The sequence below is a fragment of the Pipra filicauda genome, unplaced genomic scaffold, assembly GCF_003945595.2.
Source record: "Pipra filicauda isolate LSUMZ 115617 unplaced genomic scaffold, ASM394559v2 scaffold401_size638136_pilon, whole genome shotgun sequence".
Taxonomy (NCBI): domain Eukaryota; kingdom Metazoa; phylum Chordata; class Aves; order Passeriformes; family Pipridae; genus Pipra; species Pipra filicauda.
Window position 1 is genome coordinate 251018 of NW_024104534.1, and position 21788 is coordinate 272805.

The following is a 21788-nucleotide window of genomic DNA, read 5'->3' on the forward strand; positions in this document are numbered from 1 at the left end:
AGTCTGCTGTGAAACGTGAGGCTGCACATCCTTGAAGAAAAGATGAAGGAATGCAGTGATCCAGGAAAAATCCAAATGAGGTTTGGGGTGCTGGATCGCGCCTTTCTTAGGGACACAAAATGCTTCCTGCTCTGTTACAGGTGACAAAGCTGGAGAAGACGTGGCAGGGTCTTCTGTCATCAGCACGTGGTGGTACAGCCCCTTCCCCTCATTCATTCCACTCACTGCCCTGTCCTTGTCTCCACTCACTCAGAGGCACCACACCAGGAACAGGACCTGAGCTCACCAGTGGCAAGGGTGCAGAAGAGGAAAGGTATTGACACACAACCACTGTGGGAGTGGCTGCAGAGAGAATGAGTGCAGCTGTGGAGTGCGGGGACAAGGGTATATGCTGATGGCCCAGCAGGGTGAAAAGAGCAACTGCTGGTCCAGAGATGATGTGCATCGTGTCTGAAACCATGTTCATCTCCTCTGAGTTCTTCTTACAGTGAAACAGTTGCAAGGCACACATGCTCCCAGGCAAAGCAAACATTTGTCTGTTCACTGGTTCTTGACCCAGCTTGCTCAATATAGCATTTTGAGAGAGCTGTGTGGCCCCTAGGTGGAACAACTCCTGATTATATGCCAATTATGTTTGAAATCCATTTCTGTCCAGTGAGAAGTCAGGAGGTGAGATATTTTTGGCATGTCTGTTTGCAGTAACCAGTTGAGCAAGTGCTCTTTTGCGGAGCACATTTGAGATAAAAGGGGTCCCCCGAGATACCTAAGAGGGATGTGATATTGTGGGCTGCTGAAATATTCTGGTGGATGGTGTGGGAGTGAAAGTGCCACTCTGTTGTTATGCTCACAGATGTTCAGGAGAGGGAGCAGGTATGTGTCCTGCAGCTTCCAGCTCCACAGCAAAGCAGCTGACCGGGCAGGCACTCTGGGGGATGCAGCTGGCTGAGGCCCAAGATGATACTGAGCTTGGTATGGCACAGTACAACTACAGACCTTACTCAGGAGCTGGGGGTCCTCTTCTTCCCCCTCCCATGAGGACAAAACCAACCAGCTCCCCATGCCTGCTCTAACAAGACCAACAAACTGTCTAGTACCCAAGGCTACACTGGGTTAGGACCTACGGAAAGAGCTTTATCCAGACACATTTCACCTGACACACTCTAAATATGCTCCTCACTGGTCCCGGCCTTGGCCTAGGCTTCAAGTTTTTCTAGGGATTTCAAGTGTTACTTGTACTGCAAGTGGATGGCACTACTAAAAGGGTAGACTGCCTGGCAAGGAGAAATAACAATAAAAAATAACAATAAAAAGGTGAATTGTCTATTGCTTAAGAGCCCCAATTATAAGACATAAATTATTCTACCCCAGCCTGGAGTCCTGTCACCATCTGTGGCCAGAAGAGGCTAAAAACCATGATAAACCTCAAAGAGGGGAAAAGAAAATCTGCCTCTTGGCCCTGCCCAATATAAATACTCTGCAAACTCTGGATTGTGGTGACTGTGAAACACCAACATGCCATGACTCCTGAGTCCTGTGAGCCCACCTCCAGAAACTCATGTGGTTGTTTGGCAGTTATCCCACCTTCCCACCAAAAAAGCTCCAAGTTCTTGTTTCCACTAACTTGTTTGAAAACCTTCAGAATTGCACTCCCTGCATAGTCAGAATCGTTACAGGTTATAAATGCATTTTGACCCATACTGTTCTTACTTTATTAGTTCTAGTTGCTATTTGGATGTTTATTTCCTGTTCTCTTATGCTTTTTTTTTTTTTTAAATAAAGTGCTTTGTTTTCCCCCACTCAAACAATTTCAGTCATGCCATGTTATAGTGGATAAAGAAAAATGAGAGAACTACAAAGGGAGGCAAAGATGATCTGATGTGACTGCCATGCAAGAAGAAACTAAATAAATTAAGACAACAGGGGGAACAGGGAGAAAAGGTGGTAGAGGATATATGACAGACAGCTACACAACTGTCGCTGTGGGAAGACCGTGATGATGAGTCTTTTTACACTATTTCTCCAGATTAGAAGGGAACAATGAAATTTTCAGACAACAGAAGCATAATTACTTTTCCTGTAGTGCATAGCCTGCAGAAGTATTCCACAAACTGTTGCAGACAAACAGTGAAAGATGTATACAAGTATCTGCTGAACATGGCAGAAGTTAAATAATCTGCTATTTATTTTGCATTTTCTAAACATAGCACAGCATAATTAAAAGTGAGTGGCCAAAAGCCTAAGACAGTGATTCTTTGCTAATAAAACCACTACTTCTTATACTTGGAGAGACTGGTGCTTCTCAGGGCAGTCTGCAGATTTTCTTGGCTGTTTTGGAGTGCTTCCTTGCATGCAAATACTGGACCTTATTTTCACTTTAGATTTAAGTAATTCTTTCCTTCTTTCATACCCACACTCTTGATCTTTTAGTTCAGTCAATTTATTAATTACTTTCCTCTCTTTCTTAAGGTCTGTCATTAAAATTCAAAGTCTGTATTATAACCCTAACTTTGTCAACAAGAACTGAATGAACATATAATTGCTCAGTCTATGATTGCTATTTACAAGAAGCTCCTGTAAAGCATCTATTTGATAAACTAAATTTCAGTTAGCTTGCCTCTTGTTGTATATTTGATGAAGAAATCTGGTTATCAAGTCGTATTCCAGCTTCCCATTGAAGGGCTGTTTTTATTAGCTGGTTGAATCTCATCTCCAGCAGGTTGATTGTACAGATGAAGAGAATTTTTCTGGTCAGGAAAACCCCTAGTTTAAATGTGGGTCTTGTGTTCCCCAAGGCATCATGAAAATCTTATCAATAGTTCTGCCCTCTTAGCTGGAGATACAGATGGCCTGAGCTCTATTTCCATGACTAACCTCTCCAGCTCAACAGCATCCTCCTCCTTTTCCACACAGAACAATCCTGATCCTTTGTTTCAAACAGATGAAAAATATATTCATCTTTCTATAACTCCCATCTAGACCCTCTTCATACTCAATTCCAAACCTTCTTTGTTTCCAGCACATAGTGAATCTTTTCTGTCTCTCCTCTCTAACATGTCTGCCAAGGACACAGACATGCCCCTCCCCAGAGTCAGAGCTGCTCTCCTTGCTCTCTCTAATTTTACACCAACTTTCCTTCCTCTTGAATGCGCTTTGCTTTTATTTCTGTCAAATTTCATTATATATTACTTTCTTTGGAGCAGCTTTCCCCCTATTTTCCCTGGCCGCAGCTATCATAATTCTGCTTGCCTTCTCATCTTCTCCCTTAGCAAGCCTATTTCTCAATTGTATTTTTAATGTGCCAGGTAGTTCTTTCTTCTACCTCTGGTCACACTTTCTCATGGATTACAGAGGTAACTGTCTTTCGGACTGTCTTACGTCAAAGGCTGCAGAAACCACACATGAATGCTCAGCCGCGTATGTGACCACCTTTATTGCCTGTGCTACTTTCCATTTTCCCACTGCTGCCATATCCCTAGTATGAAAAAAAAGACACGAGGGAGAAAGAAAACAAACCACAAATGAAGCAACTATGTGCAAGTTCTTCCCAATCGAACTGCACACCAAACGCCAACAGAGGGGCCTGTTTTGTGGCCTAGTTCTGTTCTTGCACCAGTGTTTATTCTCATCAGCACAATCACACCATGTCTGCAGCAGCAGAGTGGGAAGGCAACACCAACTCAGCACCGAGTGTCAACAGAGAGACAATAACAGAGGGCAGCAGCTCCTTCAACTGGTGCAACTGCCTCCAGGAGAGAACATCCATCAGCGTCAATGCCCTCCTCCAGAGAGCGAACGCTGTTTGTTCCCTATGGAGTGTTCTCAGGTTTTGAAAAGTCATTCTCAGGATGACTTACACTGGCCTGAACAAATGACAAACCATTTCAAATAACAGTGACTATATTTATGAGTAATGATGTCACATCACCTGCTGTACGTCTCTGAACTGAGCATCTATGCTTGTTTGGTGTTCAGTGCAATTCCCATGTCAGCAGAGCAACAGCCCACTAACAGCACTCCAGCATCTTCTGGTAGCAACATCTGTCTTTATGATTGTGGGTTCAATCTAAGTGGATCTGTTTTAGTGAGTCCAGAGGAGGCCACTAAGTTGATCACAGGGCTGGAGCACCTCTGCTCTGGAGACAAGCTGAGAGACAGACTGGAAAAGCGAAGGCTTCAGGAACACCTTAGAGCCCCTTCCAGTGCCTAAAGGGGCTCCAAGAGAGCTTGAGAGGGTCTTTGGACAAGGGTCTGGAGTGACAGGAGAAGGGCGGGCAGGATTAGATTAGATGCTAGAAAAAAATTCATGGCTGTGAGGGTGGTGAGGCCCTGACACAGGTTGTCCAGAGGAGCAGGGGGGGCCTGGAACAAGATGATCTTGAAGCTCCCTTCCAACCCAAACCATTCTGTGATTCTGCAACTAGCTTAAGTCCCAGGTGATGTCTTTTTACATCTTCCTCTAGGAAACTGTGTCTATGCTCCACGTGAACAAATTGCTTCCCTATTTTTCAGACAAAATACTTCCCTTCTAAATATCATGACCACTCTGGTTCTTCCATGTTCACGTTTTTTCCTTGAAGCTGCAGCTTAAAACCTCGGTTCCCTCTAAACAGACAGCCTGTGTGCAATACAACTGAGACAGACAGAGCAGGAGAGACAAGTGAGAGCTGGGGAAGGCTGGAGAGTGTGGATAGACACTAAAGAAGTATTAAATGTTCATTAAGAATTGGTAGCATACCTTTTATGCAGTTCAAGCGATATCATTAATGTACTGAAGGAATATCTAAATCAGGAAAAAACAACTGCCATAAATATTTGGTAACAAAGTGCTAGTTACCTTTCTCGAACAAACTCTGCCATTTCTTTCTGCATTTGTTTCCCTTTAAGTTGCTTTTGAAGAAGAATTTCAAATCCCGACACCGTATTGTTCCCTTGTGAGTCCTTCTTATCTGCCTGAAAGAAATAAAAGGAGGTTCAACAAAAAGCTATGGGGACTAAACCCAGAAAGACGTGGTTCCCAGCAGCAGCTGCCCAGCAGTGGGGCCTGAGGAACCCTCCTATGAGACCAGCTGACGGCCACAGCACCTCAGTCCCTCTGAAAGGAGTAGCCCAACACTTTCTCTTTCCCCCTCCTCCTATTCCTTTTTTTTTTTTTTTTTTTTTTTATTTCAACAGGGAAGTTTACAGTTATTTTTAGCTAGCATAAAATGATGTGGGGGCCAAAGCAGCAGCACTGCTGTCCTTTCTGCCCATGACCCTTCATAGCTGGTAATGTCACTGGGCAAGTGTCAGCCCCGAGGGCTCAGCTTGCAAAAGAAGGGATCTTGGAGCCAGCCCAGGGGAACTGTTGGGGCAGAGGGGGGACACCGCTGCTCCTTCCAGGGGGAATGCAGCCCTAAATGACCTTTAACGACTGCCAAGTTCGACCCTGATTTGTACTCAGAAAAATACAGCCAGTCTGCATAGATCTGCTGTAGAACAGGGTAAACCAGCAACTTGTCCCATAGATTACCATCACACACCCCATCCTTCACCATTTGTTTCCTACACAGCCCAGTAGACCCTTTGCTCCACTGACTTCAGTGTTGCTACAAGGACCAACAGAGTTTTCTCTCTGCTGCCTCTTTTCTCTCTCCTCTCTATGTTCATATTTCAGTATTTCATTTCCTACCCCCTTCCCAACAAACAAATTCTCAGAGAACATTTCCCTAAGTACTACAGTTTTGCTGCAATCCCTTAGGTGCTGCACAATTGCCTAGAGAAAAATGCCACACTAATCAAAGCTTGAGACTGGTAGGACGCCCCACTGGTGACCAGCCAGCTGAGACAGCAGGAGGAGTGGAGCTGATGGAACAAGGAGGGTGAGCTGTGGGCATACCATGGATGACAAGGCCAAAGCAGAGGGAAGTCCTGGGAGTGGAGTTATGGGAGGATAAAAGTCTGCTGAAGAAAGGCAGTTTTAAGTAGAGTTTCACTGAGAGTGAGATTAACCAACCCAAAGAGCCAAGCAGTGGCTGAGCCCTAATAAAGGCAACCAAGAAAGAGAGGGACTTCTGTAAGAGACGTGCATAAAATCAGTCTGTATGCCATTAATGATTTAGGGTTCACTGGGATCAGAAGATTGGAAGGAACCGAGGAAGTTTTGTGATAATGTGACCATTTGCAAGTATGACAGTGTATTGTAGCAAGTCCCTGATATCAGCCGTCACGCCAGCATTGGGGAAAGCCCAACAGGACGTGCTGCTGGGCATCCAACACCGACACTTTTTTTTTAAGATGGAAACGCTTCAATAACTTATAACAGAAAACACACAAGGAATTCCTAAAATCTTCATTGTTGAATTCTTTTGTAATATTTGTTTACTTGTAGTATTCTTCCCACCCCAAAAAAATATTTTCCAGTAGAAGAAAAGTTTTCCAGTAGAAGCCTTTTTCTATCAGCTCCACACTCCAAGGATTATTGCATCATTTTAATCTGATTTAGGAACCTGAAAGCAGAGCTGAGCATGAGAGGGCACACTCAGAACCAGACACTGAAGACTTCTCATGCTGCAGGCTGTCTTAAAATTACTCAACTTAAGTTACAAATAGGCCTGTCCTTCACAAACCTCATCCTTTAAAAACCTCATTTCTTATCTGACCTCCAGAATATCCCATGGGAGGGAGTTTTAGAATTTAAAATACAGTTTGTAACGATCTCCTTGTTTTAGAAGGGACATCCCCTGCTTCCTTGTGTATCCGTAGCTCTTGTGCTCTGGGAAACACTGAAATAATATTCCCTGTCAGCCACCTTGCTATCCTATGGACCTATGGATCTGTTGGAGCAAGTCCGGAGGAGGCCACTAAGTCGGTCACAGGGCTGGAGAACCTCTACTATGGAGACAGGCTGGGAGAGTTTGGGGTGTTCAGCCTGGAGAACAGAAGGCTCCAGGGAGACATTACAGTTCCTTCCAGTGCCCAAAGGGGTCCTAAGAGAGCTGGAGAGAGACTTTGGACAAGGGCCTGGAGTGACAGGACAAAGAAGAATGGCTTCAAACTGACAGAGGGCAGGGTTAGATCAGATATCGGGGAGAAATTCTTCCCTGCGAGGGTGGTGAGGTCCTGGTACAGGCTGCCCAGAGAAGTTGTGGCTGCCCCATCCCTGGAAGTGTCCAAGGCCAGGTTGGATGGGGCTTGGAGCAACCTGGTCTAGTGGAAGGTGACCCTGGCCATGGCAGAGGTTTGGAACTAGACAAGCTTTACAGTCCCTACCAATCCAAACTATTCTGAGATTCTGTGATTCCATCCCCTTCCTGATGCACAACCCTTCTGCCTGAGGTGTTTTGAGATGTGTGGTTTGTCCTATATCCTCCCCGTTTCCTGACCCAATCCATCTCCTGACAGATGTGCTTGCCTTTCTGAACACTTCTCTGATGATCGCCCACATCTCAGACTGGTCAGATGGTTTCCACAAGATCTTCACTGGCATCGCCAGTCTCCCTGGTACTGCCCTTACACACTGTATCTCAGCCCAAATTCTCCTTTACCTTGTGCCACAAATCAAGCTGTTTGTTCCACTTTTTTGGAAGCTCTGGAGCTTCAATATGGCATGTGGCTGGCTGCCTACTTACCCAGAAATAATCACAGTAGCTCCACTCTGAAGGTTTCAGCAACTGCTGCTCTGGCATTACGTCAGGGTGGGGGAAAGTCACACAGTTGATCTGTTAAAAAAAAAATAAATAAAAAAAGGGAGTTAGACAGCAATGAAATTTAGCTGTTGATGAGAAATATGCAAGTGAAAGTTTATATCCATGCACTTCCCATCAGAAAATCTGCAGTGAATGCATGCCAGTGAAGAAAAATTCCTTGTTGCATGGAAACAGCAGCTAAGTATTCCCAGAAAGCTCTTCTATGCAAGCAGGAGCGTCAGCTCAGAGGAAAATAAACTACCCGTTTCACATGAGGGAAACCTACTGGATTTGGAAAGCACCATGTGGGGAGTTCTCCCAGATCCCTAAGAACTGTGGTAAAAAACTTGGATGTGAAACACCCTGAGCACACCCTCAACAGAGACAGAGTGAGCATCAGAAAGCACTGCAGGCACGAACAGCGTATCTCAGCAAAAAACCTCGGCTATGCCAGTCTCCTATAGGATTACAAAAAACAGGTTATTTTTTCAGTGCACAGCCCTTCCATCTATCTCAGAGACTTTTCAGATGAAAGTGATGGTCCCTGCTACAAGGAACAGGGGTTCTCTGAGGTCAGCGAGCCTTCAGTGTGCAAAAACCACAGCAATCCGTGAGGCAGGACTCATCACATGGTCATTAAACAATGGCATAAAAAAGCCCAAGTGCTCATTAAGTTATCGCAGTGGAACATGCAGCCTGATAAAAGCACAGTGAAGGCTAAGAGCATGACAGCTACTGCAGAACATGCTGCAGAACAACTCTGGACACAGCCAAGCCCTTCAGAGGATGCACCAGTAAGAGTCAGAGCTCACTGCCAGTTTATAATGCTTGCCCCAATTCCCTGCTGAGCAGGTCCCTAAGATCAGTCCCTCTCAGTGCACCCACAGGGTCACAGGACACTAAGAGTACTTGGGTATTAATCAAGGAGATACTGGGGATGGGAGACTCACAGATATAATTGTATGGGTGTGGGGTTTTGTTTTGGATCAGTTAATGCTCACAGGAAATCCATACACAAAGCTGTGGGCAGGGTTAGCACAGTTGCATAGGCAGACCCAAAGGCAGTGCTTACAGGCAGTGAGTCTGCCTTTGGGCTATTGAGAGAGGATCAGAAAGGATGCGGGTGCTGACACAGTGCAAACCCCCCATGCCAGAGCAAAGCAGACAAAGTCTTTAGCTGATACAAGGCTGTTCCTACAAACCCACACTGGCTCTGCTGCCATCTGCCCAGGTTGGAGGTTCAGCAGTTTTCCTGTAAGTGATGCAAGAGCTTGCTCTACATAAATCACTCTGCCCAGAGCACGCCAAGTCCACTTCAAAGCAGGCCGAGGACCCTGTACCTACACTGTCTTTGGTTGTCACCTCAGCTAGATCCTAAACCATGAGTCTTCCCTTCCAGCTTCCATCAGGCTTCAAAACTGATCTGCAGGAGGTCAGAGATCAAGGCTTTGCAGGCAGCAGCCACGCACTAGTGACCCTGCACCTCCAACCAGAGCCAGCCTCTCCAGCCAGAGCCTGTATCATCTCCAGCCAGAGTCAGCCTCTCCAGACAGCACCAGCCTCCACTGGCCACGAGGTCTCAGCAACAGACAACGCTGCAAATGCCCTCCCTGCTCCCACATGTTCCCTGTCAGAAGAGTTACATCAGGAGTTACAGAACATCAGCTCAGTTCAGAGTGGGATGGCCACGCAACAGCAGTGCCAGTGCTCCCCATCACCCAGACATCTCCCTGAAGACAAGCCAGGGGACATACCACTGTAGTCACACTCAGCTGGGCTTGCCTGTGCTGCTGCAATGAGCCTCTCAGCCCCCATGCTGACTTCTGTCACCACTGCAGCCTCCATGAGAGATGTTTCACTGAGGACACCTTCTATCTCTGCTGAAGTTTTCCTCTCCTGTCCCTTCCCTGCCAGCAAAGTTCTCTCAGGAAAACTGCAAGCCCATCTTGCCCTTGCCCTGTTTTTTTTAGATAGGTAGGGTTACCTTCCCTTCTCCATTCAGGGATATCATGGCCAGTCTTTGCGAACGAAGATTTGGGAAAGGTCATTACCCTTCGAGCCTGCGCAGTGGATTTTTTAGGTGAGACACAGTGTGCGCTGAACTGAGCCCACCCTTTAATCCTGAGGTTCATCTGCCGGGGCCGAGCGAGCTTGGACAGTGGCAGCGAGGTCCTCAGGACGTAGGTTTGTTTAGAGTGACCTTCTCTTAGATGGATGGCCTTACAGGGCTGACGAGCTCCATCTGCCCGGGGAAGTCCCCTGACCGGGAATCGAACCTGGGCTGCGGCGGCGAGAGCGCCCCATCCTAACCACTAGACCACCAGGGGGCCCCATTCAGGGATAACCAAAAAACTAAAAGCCCATGAGCAGATCTCCCCCAGGAGAGGAGCTGACATCTGTCCCCCGGGCACAGCTGGCGCAAGCAGGGGGTTGCAGAGATGCCTGCAGGCTCTGCAAAGCTCTGGCATGAGCCAGTAAGCACTGGCTCAACACGCCATTAGGGGACTCCTCTCTCCCCTGCCAGGAAGCTTCAAACTGATCATCCCAAATGTCTTAAAAATACTGTCTGGAAACCTTCAGCAAAACTATTCCTTTCAGGCAGTGTCTGATAAACATTGGCCTGGACCACTACTGGGCTGGTGAACAAGGCCTGACAGAACACAGGCTTCACCTCGCTTCAGAGATCATCAGATCCAGAGAAGCTGTGACTGTCCCATTGCTGGAATTGTTCAAGGCCAAGTCGGATGGGGCTTGGAGCAACCTGGTCTATGTCCCTGCCAAGGGAGGACAGAGAAGTGGAACAAGATAAGCTTTAAGGTCCCTTCTAACCCAAGTCTTTCTATGACTCCTCTTATGATCCTATGAAATCCAGTGCCACTGCTGAGCATGGGCTGCACTGGTACTTGGTCATGCCTCTGTGCTGGCACAACCACACACCAGTTCTCAAATAATACCACATACTGCAGTTAGTTTTGCCTCAAAAAAATGAGATGGCGTCCAGAACCCCTGCACAATCACTGTCACATATCACAGAAGGCAAACTGACTCCCGTGAGTGAGTAATGTTGCAGCTCATCCTCATGGAGAAGGGGAGATGCAGCATTGTCAGCAATGGCAATGTTACAAGGAACCACATTAAGGTACATGGTGTCAAGACAGGTTTATGCAGCTTCTGGATTTGAGGATTTCTGTCTTTGATGCTGTATTTCATATTCACTGAATAAAAATCTGTATGATCTCATGACATCTGCATGCCAGCACTTTCAGCCACTCCAGTCCCTCCTACCTGGCAGCCTGCACGAAACACTGCCCTGAGCACAGCCATTCTGTATGCTTACAGAATACACCTCATGAGCACCCAGGACAAGATGCTGACTCTCGAGAGCAGACTGCCAAGCTGCAGGAACTCAGGATTTAGCTCAAGTTAAAAACAGTTAGCAGCACAAGGCAAAAGAGTTAAGGAGACTGCATGAAGTTTTAGGATGCTGGAAGTGATTCACATCTCCCCACTAGAAGCACCAATACAGCACTGGTGAAAGAACAGCTATTCTGGTTTCCACTATCCTCATACCGGTGGTCTCACAAAGAATGGCTGGGATGTCCACTGTGGAAACACAGTGCTGAGTGTGCTTTGTGTTGTCCAAGATGACTTATTTCAACTGGGAAATGACCAAATGCTTCCCGTGAAGACAGCAGTGTTTTCAAGGCAGATTTCTAGGGCCCAACATTTTCACACTGGATATTGAGAAGGGGAAAACAAGCACCTCCTAAGTGTATTTTGCAAAAGACCAGAAGACAAGGCATCACAGAATCATAGAAACATAAAATATCCTGAGTTGGATCACTGCATCATGGCACTGTGCACCAGGACAGGGAGGTAATGTGCAGTGGGGAGCGCATACAGTGGCACACAAGTTGTTCCCTACAGTGTAAAAATCTGCATAGACAAACAGCAAGGGAAATTCCTATTCTCTGCTGAAGGCAGTGCTTGTTTCACAAAAAAATAAATCTGTGTCAGTTGGAAACTGCTGATTAGTGATATCACAGTGAGTTTTAAAGTTAATTTCCTGAAGCACTAACCACAGAGTCATTGGAAATGCCCAGGCTGGGACTCGTGACGGTGCCCCACTGCAGTGGACTGAACTCCACGCATGCAGCAGGAAGAGGAACAGTGAGTATGCACATCAACAGGTGATGAGAGTAGGATTAATTCATATGTTTCTCAAAGAATGTCATCAGACTCAAAGATTCAGGAATAAATCAAACATTCTTCACTTCTCAGAAGACTATCTAGAAATGATGCTGAATTGTCTGGACAGAGTCATGAGGCCATTTGGGTCTAGTATCACTTTTAAAAGGGAACTGATGTCAGAATTAGAAAACTAAAATGCAGAAGCTTTTGCAGTCTTACAAAAAAAAAAAGAAAGAATTATTTGTGTGGTAAACAGAACTTAACCAAACTTATACCTTTCTACACTAAGTCCTAGCAGGGGCATGGAAAGTTTCAAAACTCTAGAAATATTACTAAAAACTATATATGACTGCATAGGAAATCTCGTGATCTTTCTCTCCTTTCATCATCACAGATTTGTTATATTTAAACAAGAGCTCTTGGATTTGTATTTCCTAACAGTTCTTAAACCTCTCAGGATTTCCCAGCAGGAGGGGAACACCAGGTTGGTAGTGAGCAAGACACAGCCACACACCAGTAGTGGTGAGAGGGCATGGCATTCCCCCTCTCTCTGTTCTCCCTCTGAAATGCTACTTTTCTTTTTTCTAAAAGCAAAGAGAGCTGAAAAAAGCACTCTATTTCACCAGCTTAGTCCCACTGATGAGCTTTTTGACTGATGGTAAAGACAGCCAAAGCATCTCACGATGATGTCCCCATGTCTGACAGCACTAAAAAGCTTGATCAGTCCCACGAACAGTGACGTTCCCTCCACGAGGGACCACTGCCCTTACTAATCGTGAGGGACCACACTCTCACTAGTCACATCCCTGACAGCTGGGCAGGCGCTGTGCAAGGTCCAAACTCAAACCCATGGCAGTGCTAATCTCTCAACAATGCTGACTCACCAGCAAGGCCTAACAAAAGCTTGCAGAAGTTGACTATTGCAGGTGTAATTGCCAGTAAAAAAACAAAACAAATTAAAACACATATCCTCAGGTAATGATGGAGTCACAGAACATGAAGAGAAAACAAGGTGTGATGACCTGCATTACATTCTCACAGACTCCACCGGGACAGCCAAGGTGATAATCAGCTCCACCATGATATTAAGTTCTCATCCAGCCTCTTCACTAATAAAAATAATGGCTGTTGTCAGCTTGCAGCAAAGGGAAATTAAGCAGGGCTAATTCCCAAATATGAGCTGAGCAAATCTTCCCAGCAGCTTGTCCTTCCAGCTGCCCCTGGCCATGCTTGGCACCAGAAAATCTGTGAAAGAGCCACTGGATCATGAGGACAGAAAAAGGTACAGAGTTAGAGAAGACATCCTGATAAAAACATGGTGACAACAAAGCTTGGTGGGACACACACACATATACACACACAGGATCAGAGAAGCAGCACAAATTGATACATTTCTCTTGACAAGCTGTATGCCAAACTCAATGGATTAAAATACTTTTGCCTGTGTACTGATCGTAATCAAATGCAATTATACTCTTAATAGCTAAATATTCCAGCTCCTATTCCCATGAGCACGTTGGCAGTCATGGTAAAATGAGCTGTTTACATTGTAGGTGACTCTTCATTATGTTTGAGACACAAAAGGGTGACAGAAGAGGAAAAGACACAGGGAGCCAGGTGAACGCACAGGGTTTGCACAGAAGCAACAAACTTTTTTGGGTTGGACATGCACATTAATCTCCTGGATTTCAAAGTCTCTGGAGGCTTTGAAGTTGCTACCAGCACTCACCAGTAAATGATACATTGCCAAGCAACATGAATAAAACAATAATAATTTGATCAAGGCCTAGATAATCAACTACATGTTTATTACATAAGATACTACATAAATAAATTAGTAGACAGCGGGTAAGCTTACTGTGCCATGGTGAACTGACTAAAGCAGGGCAACATTTTTGCTCATTTCTTCAGCTTAAAAATGCACATTATTTTTCCTGATTTCTGCACATTCACAGCACCTTAACACAGCAAAGCTGTGCCAGACTGCCTCACTTCCGTATCTTCTTTACAATGTCATCTGAGACCCCAAAAGTACAACATCCAACTCCACTAAGTCAGTTCATATTGCAAATGGAACCGTTTGGGTAAAACAACCAAATGCAAAGACTGGAAGAGATCTCATAAGAGCTTGGGCACAGATAGAGGCTTGGGCAGTTTGAACTCTCCCCAGACAGGGAAGCCCAGGAATGCCTGCCTAGGCTGTGTCTAGGTAGCTTCAACATCATTATTTTGCCTGTGGTTTCAGCGCTGGCAGGGTGATGCTGCAGCTACGGTACAACAGGAGGGAAGAACAGACAACCAAAGTCCTCATTGTTAACAAATGCGTTGATTCCTTCCCATCTCAAAGGGAAGATTCTGCCAAAAGTGTTCAGGAACCCTCTTTACTTGGTCTGTCTGTAGAAAGGTTCAGAGGTGATTCATCCCCCTGCCAAGCCAAGGGGTTTCTGACAGTATCTACCATGCAGTCAGCCCCAGGGCAGAGGGGAGAACCGTGCTGAATGTGCAGCCTCACCCTGCGCTCATCACAACCTTGCATTCATTAACGTTGTGTCAGATGCAGAGCACAGCAGCAGGAAATCCAAAGTTCCTGCACGTAGGCTGCCCCTCTTCCCATCTGCAGCACGTGTTCATTGATGTGTCCAACACATGCAATCCGAACACCAGCACTTTCCAAGTCTTGCACTATCTTGACAAGGTACTAGAGAATTCTTCAGAAAGAAACCCACACTCGGGAACACCTTATAATCAGGCAAGTTTCTTGCTCTTCAAGTGATACGTAGATCTGTTCCTGAGTTGATATCCCCCTGCATATTCTCCATTTAACTCTCCCTCGCCTATCATAAATGATCTCTTCTTCAGAAATCAGCTAGCAAACCATCCAGCCTAAAAGTAGTGAGTGCACCTTGAAACTCACTGCAAAACCAGCAGACCACACATCTGCACTGCTGCTTCTTAAGTAAGCAGCCATATTCTGTGCAACCAGCAGCTTCCTAACACCTCTGATACACCCTGTTGGGGTTTCCCTTCCAAAAAAATGGAAGACTGTGTTGGTAACATTCACTCACCAAAGAGGAAACACCAGATTATTCTTCTTATTGGGTGCACGTAGATGGGAAATACTCCAGTTCACACCTGCCTTCAGGATTTCCAGAAGCTGTGCTCCTAAATGCTGGTTGGATGTAGAAGAGCGAGATGCATTCTGAAGAAGACGGGAACGAGCTCCCACTCCTCCGCTGAAGGCAATGACGCAGCGACAGCTTGGCTGCAGCCGCTGCTCAGAGTGAACATCACCTGATGTCCACAGCTTGTGTGCCAAAGGATTCCAGTTTGGAGGGAGGTTTGATGGACCAAGAGCCTCAAAGCTAACCATAAAATTCCCCTCTACAAGAAGAGGTTCTGCCTGAGCACAGCTACAGACCAAGGAAAAGCATCTAACAGCATGCTAAGGACATGCCCTGCAGCTCTGCTAACTAGATCATCCACACATCAGCTCGAGAGGCGCTGAGCAAACAGAACCTCCTAGGAGACAGGGGAAAACCTTATATTGTTTTACAGAGATTGGTTTTTCACAATGCTGTCTTGATGGAGGCAATGGCTTGGAGCAAACAGCTGTTAAAATTAGCTTATTTTTTGTCTGTCTGATGCATTCTACTTGAAAGCTTTGGACTTCTGCTGGAGAAATGCACGCTCAGTGACCCTGACATAACACACACTTTCTTGCTTTGCAGATGTTACCTGATGGCACGTGGGCTAGCAAATATGAAAAACCACCCTCAATGAACAGCCTTGGAAACAATGGGGATTGCAAAAAACCAAGCACTCCTGCTCTTGTGCTGTGCCCTGCAGCCCAGTGTAACCCACCCTGTAATGATGTCTAGTCCCTCTGGTCACCATGTTCAGCCTATGATTTGCTCCTACCCCACTGATTTGAGCAGGCAAGGGCTGCATTTGGGGGCTTGGACATGCCTCCTCCTCCAGCCACTGTAGCCCCAGGAGGAGCTGATTCCCCAGGACACCTGCGAAAATGCCCAAACCAACAGATTTATACTTATTTCAAACCATACCACTCTCCCAATACGCTAATTACAGTAATAACATTTACAACAACTGATTTTGATAATCAAGTATCAAAATCACTCAAGGGGTTTTTTCAAAAACTGTTCAAGATTTTTTCTCCCTGTAGAAAACTGTACCTGCATGGCAGTGACTGACCCACTCTGCAGTCAGAGACACCTGCATGTGCACCTTTCAAATCCTGGTCTCTGTCACCAGCAACCCAGCCTACTGATGAATAAATCCACAGGCTGCGTGCGATAATATAGACAATTATCTCCTCCTTGTAGTAACGTTAACAGGGATGTATAATACTGAATTATTCCTTTTGCTCCTGTGGATCTGATATCCTGACAATGCTTGCAGCTGTAAGTATGGTTATTGCCTCACCTTTATCACTGTAATTAATTTATCTATTCATTTCTTTCGATTTCCATTTAAATAAAACTTTCTTTTCCCAGCCACTTTCATTCATCTATTTTGTTTTCCTTTCTGTTTTTAATTGTTTGTCCTACATTGAGGGGCCCAGAAGTGCAAACTGTGTTCCAGATGAGGTCACCAAGCACAGAAAAGATATTAATGTCTGCAATCATGATGCTGAGAACATCTTTATTCATAACATAGAATCACAGAATGGTTTGGGTTGGAAAGGACCTTAAAGGTCACCTTGCTCCAACTTCCCTGCCCTGGGCAGGGACACCTTCCACTAGACAGGTTGCTACAAGCCCCATCCAGCCTGGCCTTGAACACTTTCAGGAATGGGGCAGCCTCAGCTTCTCTGGGCAACCCGTGCTAGTGCCTCACCGCTCTCACAGGGAAGAATTTCTTCCTAGTATCTAATCTAAACCTACTCTCTTGCAGTTTAAAACCATTGTCCCTTGTCTTGTCACTATGTGTTCTTGTGCAAAGTCTCTTCATTGAGTCAATTATATTTAATCAAATATTAAAAGCAAATGTAAGATTAACTTCATACTGAAACTTAAAACCTTTGCCTATACTACCTATCAGAAATCTTCATTTGGACACTGGCACAAGAAACCTTCTGACACCTCTTTGAGAAAAAAATACAGATTCTTTGAGAAAAAAAATAAACCTCCTGCCCTGGCAGAGCAACGATCAACCTCCGCTGTCTGTATTTCTCCAACCTTTCAGTGCTTTTCCCGATACAGAAGCTGTTGTTGGGGGGGAGGTGATCAGATGAAGTTTTTTCAGGACACCTGGTTCACAGTCTGAGGTACCGCGTTCCCTCCCGCTCATCCTAGAACCAACGAAATCAACGGGAAAATGCGCCTGGACTCCTGCCTAGGACAGCGATCCCAAAGCCTCCCTGGGTTTCTTTAGGGTTTAAACACCAAAATGCCGAGTGAAGGATGCTCTCCCCGCCCGCCTCCCCCAGCCCCACTGCTCGGGGAGCCGCACGGAGCCCCCGGCGGTTCCCCCCGGCCCGGTCCCCCGCACTCACCGTCAGGCTGCTCTCCTTGCTCTGCCGCCGCGGTGCCGCCGGGGACCCCGGGCTCTGCGAAGAGAACCGGAGCGCATCATCACGGCCGCTCTCGGAGCCCAGCATGGCTGCGCGGGGCGGGGGAGAGGCGGGTCCCATGGCACGGCACGGCTCGGCACGGCCCGGGAGGGGGAGCTGGAGGAGGCACCGGCCGGCGCTCCGCCCCCCGCCCCCGCCCCCGCCGCGCGGGGCTGCGGGCGGCCCGGGCTGAAGCGCCGTGGGGACGGAAACCGGTTCTGCTGTGCCGTGCGACGATGGCACCCGCTGTCGGGGACAGGGATGGAGACAGTGTCCTCCTCTGCCATGGGATGAGGCGGGGACATCACACACCCCTGAGGACAGGGACAGGGGTCCTGGTGTCCCGTGGGGTGGCACTTTGCCCTCCTGGATATGGGGCCAGGAACAGGAATGGTGGCAGGGTCTTGCCATGCTGTGGGATGGTGACATCCACTGCTAGGGACAGGAATGGTCACAGTGTCCTGCTGTCTCGTGGGATGCCATCGTGCCCCCCCTGGAGATGAGGACAAGGATCCTGGGGTCCACAGGGTGCCATTGTGCCCCAGTGGGGACAGGGATGGTGGCAGTGTCCTGCCATCAGACAGTTCCTGCCTGCCTGTGGAATAGTGGCATTGTGCCCCCCCTGGGGACAGGGACACAAAAGTGCCCTGCAGTTCCCCTAGGCTGACAGTGCCCTCTGTCCCTGTTGCAGGGTACATGCTGGGATCCCTGGTGGAGCTCAGATGCTGTGACAGCTGATCTGCAGCACACGAGTCGCTCCTGGCATCATCACTGGGCTGTGTCGGGGACTCCCACCCCATATCCTACTGCCCAGGCACCCAGTGCTCATCCTGGGACTTGATGCCCAGCAGCAGCATCATGCCCAGCACCGCACACATGCAGTTCCATGGCTGTTCTGCTGTTCCCTTGGTGGCAGCTGTGACAACCTGAACAGGCAGCACTTAGCTGCTCTCTAGGAAGCCATAAACAAGGGCTGGCCCTGCGCCCAGCACAGCACAGCTCTGCGTTGTTCTCAGTTGTGGCTTTTTCCCCCCTTGACCTGTTTCCAAGAAATGTAGCTGAGCTTGCCAGAGGGATCTTGCCAGCGTTTGTTTGCATGGTGGCTGCTACCCAGGTCTAAGAAAGCACCCCAGCGAATGCCTGGGAGCTGCTCCACAGTGGGAAACAGCCTGTACTGGGAACACACAAGGAGGCAGTCAAAGTAAAGCAGTTTGGGATGGCCCAAGATACACAAGGAGAGGGACGGGCCAAAAAGACTTTGAGGGTGTAGAGCACAGCTTCTTGCAAGCAAGAGTTTATGATCAGATGTTTTCCCTACTAAGGACTCTTCTGCAAAAGCTGCCACAGCTTCCAGGAAAAGCAGGTTCCCAAGTGGGCGTGGACACAAGCTGTTCTGAGAATTAATGACACCAACAGCCAGTTAAAGATTCAAAACTAGTTCAAAGCAGGTTCAAAGTAGGGATGAAGCCAGGACTTCCATTTGGAAAAACCTGTAATAAAGGACCAATGGAAAGAAAATATCATGGAGACGATGAAGGGAATGAAAAAAGTCATGAAAGGGATTTTTGACAGGCTGGTGGTTGAGTCATTTGAGCAAAGCAGTGCATAGCACTGAAGGGCTGAGAGCTGGAGTTGTTCGGCCTGGAGAAGGCTCTGGGGAGATCTTAGTGTGAACTTTCAGTACCTGAAAGCAGCGTACAAAAAGCTGGAGAGGGGCTTTGGATGAGGGACTGGAGTGATAGAACAAGGGAGAATGGCTTCATACTGACAGAGGGCAGGCTTAGATTAGTTATTAGGAAGAAATTCTTCCCTGTGAGGCCCTGGCACAGGTTGCCCAGAGAAGCTGTCGCTGCCCCTCGATCCCTGGAAGTGTTCAAGGACAGGTTGGACAGGGCTTGGAACAACCTGGGATAGTGGAAGGTGTCCCTGCCCATGGCAGGGAGTTGGCACCGGATGGTCTTTAGACTCCCTTCCAACCGAAACCATTCTGTGACTCTGTGACTCCCCACGTATCTCAGATGTGAATTTGACTAAAAAGATGTCTATGAATTTGAGTGAGACTCAGCATTGTAAAAACAGAAGGTGGCAAATGTTGCTACAAAGGAAGTTCTGGAGGAGTCAGTTAATCTGACCTGTGTTTCAAGCCTACTAAAAAACCATGAGGGTTGGATACCATGAGATTTTTTTTTTTTTTGCACAAGGATTAACAAGGGTTTTTTGAAGGAAGTCACACCCTCCAAGTTTATTTGGGTTCTCTGAGGGAGTCACAGCAGACATGCGGACAGGGTGTCTGGTAAGTTTATAAAATGCTTTTGCCCTAGTTAAGGTGCTCACTCTGTCTCCAGCCTGGGCAAAGTGCTGAGAGAAGCAGCAACATGGGCAATTAAGTGCAAGATGTTTGATGTGGAACAATCAGGGTAGTCAAAGTGCTGGACTGTATCATGAGAGATGCCATTAACCTAAACCAGAAATACTGACCTAGATGACACAGACCACCTGAGGGCCAGGCTGAAGGCCACCGGTTAGAAGGCAGTGTTCGAGAAAGGGGGTTGAGGCAAAGAGGGGCATTTGGCAGACAACACACGAAACAGGGAACATCAGAAAGACACTGACAGCACCAAAGCCACACCCACATGGCAGCAGCACACCAGTCAAACATGCATTTCCCCGTGGGTATTTAAGGAGTTGCACTGCAAAGGAACTGGGGGACTGAGTGGGTGAGGAAGCACAACCCAACTGGAGTGCAACCCACCAGCTGTGGTAGTCACATGGTAATACGGTGATGGCAGAGAGCGAAAAGTTTCATGGGAGGAGCTGGAAGAGGGCCCTGTGCTGCATCTGCAGACCTGCTGGGAAGACTCTCGCAGGGACATGATGTGGTGCAAGAAAAAGTGCAGAAATATTTATTGGAAATTTGGACAAACAGGCTGGGGGAGGCTGGCTGTCCACGGGTTGTAGGTTAGCCCAGGGTGATGTGGTGGGTGAGGCACTGAGGAGGGGCTGTGAAAGGACAGGCCGGAGTAGATGAAGTCATTGAGAAAAAAGCTTTGGACAAATTCTTTCTGTATACTGTCTTTGGGACAGAAAGCTGGAGCTGCAAGAAAATACAATGAGGCACAGACATGGGCAGATGTGGGAGTGTAGAGAGAGGACTGTGCTGGACACAGGCCCAGGCTTCAGGCTGGAGCGGCAGGAAAATTCGTAGGGTTGTTCCTAGTGACTGAAGTGGCCTCGTGGATTTTTCAGAAAGGAGTCATGGGACAGAAAAATCCAAAGGGTCTTGGCATTTTTTACTGTTTTACCAGCTGGACACAAGGACTAACTATTCCACATGCAACAAATCTGTCTGATCTGACAGGTTCTAAAAGAAGATGGCTCTTGGCCACCTGCTCTGGGTGGATTCTTAAACTACTTAAGTGAAGACCCATTTATTCTTGGATACTGTTGTTTGGCTTTTTCCCAAAAACTTACCTGGGGATCCCCACTGGCTTTTCGGAGGCTCATATGACCAGAGTCAAGTTGGTGTACCGGAGACCCAGAAATGTAGTAGCCATTCACTGTAAGAACAGATGGAGAGTCATCAGGATTGCTGCTGGTAGCAAATAAAAAATTGCACATTTAAAAAACTAATCTCATAACTCAATATGCAGACCTAGATCACAGTGCCTTTTCTGATTCAACAGTGTTCACTGCCTCCAGCCTAAGAAACTACGGATGCTTCCCCCCCTCCCAACAGGCTGGCAATGTGAGCCAGACAGACCCCAGAACCAGACTCTGCAGAGGGACAAAACAGGCAGTTGCCCATGGGCCCACTCTGCACTCAGGACCCTGCAGTGGGCTCTTATCAGAAGTTATGACAGGAGTTACTGAGCCGGAAAAAGCCAAGAAAAAGACACCTCCAGACTCAAACCAGTTCCCATAGCACTGTTTGGTAAAATGATGTGTTTGAACAAATGGGATATGTTGCGCTGTTTTTGTGCAGCCATGTTTTGCTAGGGGGCATGCTACAGGGACAGTGTCTCTGAGGAGCTGAGGACCCATGGAGAGAGGAGTCCACACTGGAGATGGTTTGCTGGCAGGACTTGTGACCCATGGGAGACCAATGCTGGAGCAACTTGTTCCTGAAGGACTGACCCCATGGGAAGGACCTATGCTGGAGCAGCCTGTTGCTGGGGGACTGCACCCTGTGGGGACCAGTCTGTGAAGAACTGCAGCCTCTCACTTTGGAGAAGTTTGTGGAAGACTGTCTTCTGTGGGAGGGACCCCATGTTGGAGCAGGGAAGAGTGTGAGTCCTCCTCCCCCTGAGGCGGAAGGGGCAGCGGAGAAAATGTGTGATGAACACATCCCTCCATTCCCCAAC

At 47.3% G+C, this 21788-nt stretch overlaps 1 protein-coding gene across 1 annotated transcript in view; it reads right to left on the bottom strand.

Annotated features, from left to right (window-relative positions):
• Positions 1-21788, bottom strand: part of GAS7 (growth arrest specific 7) — a 107304-nt gene that overhangs the window by 23234 nt on the left and 62282 nt on the right. Inside the window, exons 4-7 of the mRNA XM_027748623.2 lie at positions 20899-20984; positions 17371-17424; positions 7608-7697; positions 4835-4950 (exon numbers count right to left, since the gene is read on the bottom strand). Coding sequence (XP_027604424.1) covers positions 4835-4950; positions 7608-7697; positions 17371-17424; positions 20899-20984 — 346 coding nt within the window. The remainder of the gene's footprint in view (positions 1-4834; positions 4951-7607; positions 7698-17370; positions 17425-20898; positions 20985-21788) is intronic.